The sequence below is a fragment of the Amblyraja radiata genome, chromosome 19 (assembly GCF_010909765.2).
Source record: "Amblyraja radiata isolate CabotCenter1 chromosome 19, sAmbRad1.1.pri, whole genome shotgun sequence".
Lineage (NCBI taxonomy): Eukaryota > Metazoa > Chordata > Chondrichthyes > Rajiformes > Rajidae > Amblyraja > Amblyraja radiata.
In genome coordinates, this window is record NC_045974.1 from 7367595 (window position 1) to 7374915 (window position 7321).

Genomic DNA, 7321 nt, shown 5'->3' on the forward strand with positions numbered 1-7321 from the left:
ACCAAGTCGCTAATTTCATTCCTTCCTATCAACTTCCAGAAGCTCCACAACGACCGTTACGGAGACATTTTACTTACTAAAAAATCATCCCAAATCAAACCTTCTGACGAATCATCGGCCATCGATATAGCTCAATTCCATAAGGTAATGTTCACATTGGTGAAAATGTTTGGTTTTCGCTAATAATGTAACGTTCGTTTTCTGGGACACCAAACCTTTTATTGTCCACCACAACATACCTTTGTGTGTATGATGTGTAATGCGCGTTGCGGTGTCCACTCAGATGGATGCAGTATTTTACCACATGATCACATGAAGTGGAAACGGTGTTTGCAATTTTATTGTTCCATGTGGTATTCATAAACATAAAAGGAATAAGACATACATGCACTTACTGTGCCAACCTGGTCACTGGTGGACACCACGCGACAACCGTTACACAAAATGTATTTGTTTATTCTGAAGGAAGACAAAAATGCTGGCGAAACTCATCGGGTGAGGCAGCATCTATGGAGCGAAGGAATAGGGGACGTTTCGGGTCGAGACCCTTCTTCAGATATATTCTTATGCTATTTTCGGAAACTTGCCATCAATATGCTATCCTTTTAATATTTTTTATTGATACCATGTTATTCATGAACCCAATAAAGTGCTCATCAACTTTTGAAGGGATTTGAAATTTGACCCCCTTTGTCACATTATTGTGTGCAGTATTGTAAAAAGACACATATGCAATGCAACCAATTCCTTTGTACTAGACTGCAATCAGTTATTCAACAGATTAAAATCTAATTTAAGTAACAAATTGCTACATAAGAAATAATAATTAATAACATAATATCTATGCTGAACATGGTTGAGGGAAAGGCAGTGGCCAGGATATTACAAGAATCTACTGTGTTTCTGAGCAGTTCAGGGATCTCTTATTTCGCTAAAAGACTATTTTGCAAGAGAACCCGAAAGATAGTGTAATCAAAGGGCCAAATAAAGCAGGATCTTCCCTATGCCCGACACTTACTTGGTTATATGTGAAGCAGTGATCAAACTGATTCATCATATCCAGATGTCTTGCAAAGGCAGGGCAAGTAGTTCCAGAGGGGCACTACCAATGTCTTATTTTCATCAAAGCAAGGGATGGAGCACTGTCTCCAGTCAGAGACAGGAACGCAAAAGTGTTTTATAATTCGACACATTTAAAGACCAATATTACTTTAAATAATTGAATCTTTACAATTTTTAAAGATTTAAAATTGAAAACATTAAAAACTAAGATAAAATTATTCCATTTTTGAATTATTTACCCTTTTCCTCCCATTTTCCAGAATACAAACTGCAATTAAGATTGAATGGGGTCTCCAATACTATGCTAGATCTCACTGAACTTAGGACCACAGAAACAAATTTTCCAGTAGTATGCTGGAAATCCTAAGACAGGGCTATGCAGATGAACTTTACAGAGTCCAGTGACAGGGTAGACTGACTTATGTATTTCAGAGGGGCTCAACATTGACTACAGACATCACAATCATTCCCAATAATTAAAGCGAGATATAAACTCAGCTTGAAAATCAAGTCCCTAACTGAGCTATAATATTATGATGTCAAGACAAATGCTATCTATCAACTGAGGAAAAGGGAAGATTTTATCCCTCGAGCGGAATATCCTGCTAATTACAGGACAACAGGTATTTGTTAAAACTTTTTTTAAATGGAATACCATCACAAAAGGGAAGGGCAATACTTCAATGAAGTGATATTTGACGAGGCATAGGTCTTAAAACAAGAGAAGATTTCCATCTTTACAATGTTGGCTGGACTTTAATTCTGGTACTGAACATAAAATAGCTGTGCCTAGCCCACTGTGCAAACCATTCTTTCCCATAAATGTTATTAACTGGAGAATATATGCTACCTATTAGGTCATAATAGCTTTTGAAATATAAAGAACAATTATTCACTATTAAATCCCATAGGGAGCAAGATTGCTAATAATGACATTAAGCCTTTATTAGAAGCGAATTTGACAAAGATTCACAAGAGGACAGGTTTTAAAAAAAATCAGTGTTTTCTTAAGACCTGTGCCATGAACATGGAGGAGAGAATCTGAAGAATAAAGGAAAAGTAATTTTACCTTGGTAATTCCTACATTAAGATGGGCCCCAGATGCATAAAAGCTAACTTATTTTGGAAATAAATTACAAAACACCCATTTCTTCACTAATATATTTGAGTTGATTAACGCTTCTGAAAAAGAGTTCTAACTCCATTGTTTTTAATTCCCAAGCTTCCGTTCTCAAACCGCATACACAAGGAGCCCAGATTCTATTCATGGTTGGTGTTTCGGAGTAGCTTGATGGATGATCAGAATACACTAATCAAAGAAGACTCATTTAGTGGAATCAATCATCGGAAAACAGTTCCAGAAACAGTTTTATGGCGACTTAACCTTGCGCATTCATGTTGAAAAAATTATTGATTCAATCTTTTGAAATTGATTATTTTCTTCATTCTTGAACTTTTCTACAATAATCCATGTTATCATACTTTACTATATTTTCTACTGCATGCCACTGCATGTATTATGTAAACATAATTTACTACTAAAAGTAAAAAATATGATGGGAACAAGAATTTATTCTGAAAGAATTTATCAGAGAATCACCGATTGTCAGTTAATCACACAAGCTTTGCTTGCATAACCTAATATTATCTGGAAACTTCAACTTGTTACCATTGTATAATGAGTCCATGATGTCTTGGTATTGGTATTGGTTGTTATTGTTACATGTACAGAGGTACAGCAGAAAAACTTGTTTTGTGTGTTATCCGAAGAAAGGAAAAAGGAGGAGGAGGAGCCCGAGGGCTGAGGGAGAGATAGGAAGGGGAGGAGACAGCAAGGGCTAACAGAATTGTGAGAATTCAATGTTCATGCCACCAGGATGCAGACTCCCCAAGCAGAATATGAGGTGCTGTTCCTCCAATTTCCGGTGTTGCTCACTCTGGCCATGGAGGAGGCCCAGGACAGAGAGGTCGGATACGGAATGGGAGGGGGAGTTGAAGTGCTGAGCCACCGGGTGGTCAGGTTGGTTAATGCGGACCGAGCTGAGGTGTTCGGCGGAACGATCGCCAAGCCTATGCCTTGGGAGAGAAGGCTTGACATCATGCTAGCAAACTCTTTCTCCTTCCTGTACTCTGTCACTCCTTGTTTGAGATGCAGCCCAGTACGATGTTATGAACTACAGCAAAAAGCTGAGAAAGCAGCCTTGCGGGCTGCTGCGTTGAGAATGATTGTCGAGGATGTTTATGCCTATCCTTATTGTAGGCAGTCTATGAGCCAGAAAGTAAAAGGATCCAGTTGCAGTGCTGGGTGCTGAGTCCTAGTTTCAGATGAATTTGGTTGGAATTATGGTATTGAAGGTAGTCAATATATAATCACTGACTAAAAGAATCATTGTCCGAAGGGCCCCGACCCGAAATATCCCCTTATCCACATTCTCCAGAGATGCTGCCTGACCCGCTGAATTACTCCAGCACTTTGTCATTATTATAAATCATTGTAAAATCATATTCATTATAGTCAATGAATATAAGCTATTATTATCATTCATCTAACTACTTGTGGTTTAGTTTTTGATTAACTTCAGTGCCCATAATTTCACATTTTCAAAGAAAATAATTTTACAGATAAAATAATGAAAAACATACAATGTTTCATTCATATATACAAAACATACATGTTCAGCAAATGCAATGAATACAAAACATCAGCACATTAATGTTACAATAAGTATTTATCTGGTAACTTCAACAACAAAATGCCAATACTGTTGATACACTTTTCTGCATACAGAGCATTTTCTCTCCCTACAGAGTCACACATAAAAGACATGTAATAACAGAAGAGCCCACATTAAAGATAAAACGAACACTGATCAGACTGATACTACAAGTCACATAAGAGCTCCAAACAGCAAGATCATTTTGTCAATTGTGTTAAAAAGTACTTCAGTGACCTTCACAATTCCTGTATCAATTTATCAAGGAATCAAACATAACCCAAATTAACAACGACACATATACAATCAATTGAACCGACCGCCAATTCCATGCTTTCCATAATCGAACAATTACATACTCCCAGTAGGGGTCGCTGGGCAGCGGATAAGGATTGAGATCATGCCATTTCCAACCCGATTAATTTTAATTCTTAATGACTCGTAATAAGACATCTTAACTCAGACCAGCTATCAGAGATCACAAATCAAACCTGCAATCTGCCCCAAACCTGTGTAATCCAACTAATCTATTACGTAACAAACCACATCAATCGAATCCATTTTTAAAACAACATTATGAAAAATATCTTGGAAATGTTTTGGATCAATTGAATTATGACATTCAATGTAAACTGGGCAATATATATGCTCAAAACAAATGCACTGCTGTTCGCTTTCATCATTCCTACCCTCTTTAGTTATCTTCAAGAAGGATGCTATTTCCCCAACCCGAAGAAATTTCAACTTCGTCCGTGTAGACAAAAGCTTGAAAATAAATGTGTTTTTCCAACGATGATTGATCCCTTCCATCGCAGCAAAAGCTCCCAGGAAACGGCGCAGCCAAGCCAAGGCGACCCGCATGTGGGCAAAGCAGAGCACAACCTAACTCTGCGCTCATCCCCGCCAAACAATCACATTGCGGCTCCGAGCCAGCGCCGGCCACAATGACCGGGACCACATCATCAAGTTGGGTTGACTCACTCACACTCGCACAAAGTGAACACGTTTTTTTGAAAGAAAACAACAAAATGCCCTCACACAGGTCTCCTCGGTGTCCCACAGCCTCGCTATTGCTCTCCTTTGATTCTTTTCAATCAAAGAATAGACTATACATGATTACAATCAAGCCGTCCGATACTGGATAAAGAATACAACATTTATTGCAGGATAAAGTCCGACTAAAGATAGTTTGAAGGTCGCCAATGAGGTAGATGGGTGGTCTGGACAGAACCCCTTAGTCCTTATCCCATCAGACGTCCCCTCCGTTGCAACATAGACACAGTTCCCATAATCCTCATCCTTCACCCCATTAGCAGTCGCATACAGCACATAATCATCCGACATTTTCGCCAACTCCAAAATGATCCCACCACTAGCCACATCTCATCTCCACCCCTTTCAGCTGAGACTGTTTCCTCCGCAACTCCCTGGTTAACTCATCACTTCCCACCCAAACCACCCCCTCCCCAGGTACTCTCACCCACCCCCCCAGCAACCTCAGGAGATGCAACACCTGTCCATATACCTACTCCCTCCACTCGGTCCAGGGAGCCCGACAGCAAAGATCCTATAGCTATAAGATCTTTGCCCGACAGTCCTTTCAGGTGGGTCAGAGGTTCACTTGCACCTCCTCCAACCTCACCTACTGTAGCTGCTGTTCCAGATGTGGATTCCTATACATTGGCGAAACCAAACGTAGACTGTGCGATCGTTTATCTGAACATCTCCTCAGTCCGCCTGGGCATACCTGATCTCCCGGTTGCCAAACACGTTAACCCTCCCATTCCCATACTGACCTTTCTGTCCTGGGCCTTCTCTACTGTCATTGTGAAGCCAAACGAAGAAACAGCACCTCATATTTCACCAACAATGAAACATTCTACATTTCCTTGACCATCGTCTGCTTTGATTTGTCGTTCTCACACCTTGACCTTCCATATCTCTAGCCTCCCTCTCCCCCGATTATCACAGACTGAAGAAGGGTCTCCCATTAGAGACGTCTCCCATTAAACATCACCCATTCCTTCTCTCCAGAGATGCTGCCTGACCCGCTGAGTTACGCCAGCATGCTTTGTGTCTATCTACATTATCAAATTGGTTTGACACGCACGCAACATGAACACCCACTTTGCTGGTTTAAACCGAAAGTAGACACAAAATGCTGGAGTAACTCAGTGGGTACAGGCAGAATTTCTGGAGAGAAGGAATGGGTGACGTTTCAGGTCGAGACTACTTCTTTAGACGTCTGAAGAAGGGCCTAACATCACCCATTCCTTCTCTCCAGAGATGCTGCCTGTCCCGCTGAGTTACTCCAGCATTTTGTGTCTACTTTCGGTTTAAACCAGCAACTGCAGTTCCTTCCTGAACAATATGCCTACGCTTTGCTGCAACGATATATTTAGTCAGAGTGAACCTGCGGAATTCATTGCCACAGGAGCCTGTGGAGGCCAAGTCAGTGGCTATTTTTTAAGTCAGTGGCTATTTTTTTTTTAAGGCGGAGATAGATAGATTCTTGATTAGTGCGGGTGCCAGGGAAGAAGGTAAGGAGAATGGTGTTGGGAGGGAGAGATAGATAGAGCGGCCATGATGGGCCGAATGGACTAATTCTGCTCCTACAACTTATGAACGATTGTCCAGCTGCTCCGGCTCCGTCTGCTTTGTAATAAAATGTCACAAGACAGAGGGGGCAATAAAAGTGCTGCTGTGGTGGGGATGGGGAATGGGTGGAGGAAAATCTGGGCCAGGGCCTGTGAAAGGCCGTTTAGATTTGTTTTTAATACCCCTTGTTCCTGAGAGCCGCCTGCGTGTGTGATGTGGTGAAACGCAGCCGTGTTGTGTGTGTGTGTTGTGTGTGAGGGGAGCGGGCATTTAATCCTGCAGCGTGTGGCTCACACACACACTCGCTCGCGCCGTCTGTGCCCAGGAGACGGTTGTTATTTGAATCCGGGGCAGGAGGACGGCTGGAGGCTGGAGGAGGAGAAGAAGCTCGGCTCACCTCAGGTAGGCGACGTTCTGCCCCCCCTGGTAAGGCCTTCGACAAGCAATGATCTCGGTCTCACAGCCGGGCCCCGGTTGCCAGCGCCGTATACTCGGTTTCCCCCCCCCCGCCTCCCCCCTCACACCAGATCCCGGCCGCTCACTCACCGCTGAGAGAAGGCCGCCATTTTGTCGGCAAATGGCGGGGCCCCGCGCATGCTCCCTAGTCAGAGCCTCCCACCTTCCCTCCCTCCCTCCCACCTTCTCTCTCTCCCTCCCACCTTCTCTCCCTCCCACCTTCTCTCCCTCCCTCCTTCTCTCCCTCCCTCCCACCTTCTCTCCCTCCCACCTTCTCTCCCTCCCACCTTCTCTCCCTCCCACCTTCTCTCCCTCCCACCTTCTCTCCTCCCTCCTTCCTTCTCCTCCTCCCTCCCACCTTCTCTCCCTCCCCTTCTCTCCCTCTCTCCTTCCCTCCCTCCTTCTCTCCTCTCTCTCCCACTCCCTTCTCTCTCTCTCTATCTCTCCCACCTTCTCTCTCTCTCTCTCTCTCTCTCCCACCTTTTCTCTCC

The 7321-nt window shown here is 42.9% G+C and overlaps 1 protein-coding gene across 11 annotated transcripts in view; it reads right to left on the minus strand.

Moving 5' to 3' along the window:
- nup50 (nucleoporin 50) overlaps positions 1-6977 on the minus strand; it is a 28474-nt gene extending 21497 nt beyond the window's left edge. For 6 of the 11 annotated variants that reach the window (XM_033037576.1, XM_033037572.1, XM_033037570.1 and 3 more), the window contains exon 1: positions 6921-6976. In XM_033037576.1, the coding sequence (XP_032893467.1) occupies positions 6921-6970 (50 nt within the window). In that variant the 5' untranslated portion in view covers positions 6971-6976. Of the gene's footprint in view, positions 1-6771 lie in introns of all 11 variants that reach the window. The other 5 variants (XM_033037578.1, XM_033037577.1, XM_033037579.1 and 2 more) reach the window with 4 other exon arrangements.
- Between the last annotated feature and the right edge of the window lie 344 nt (positions 6978-7321).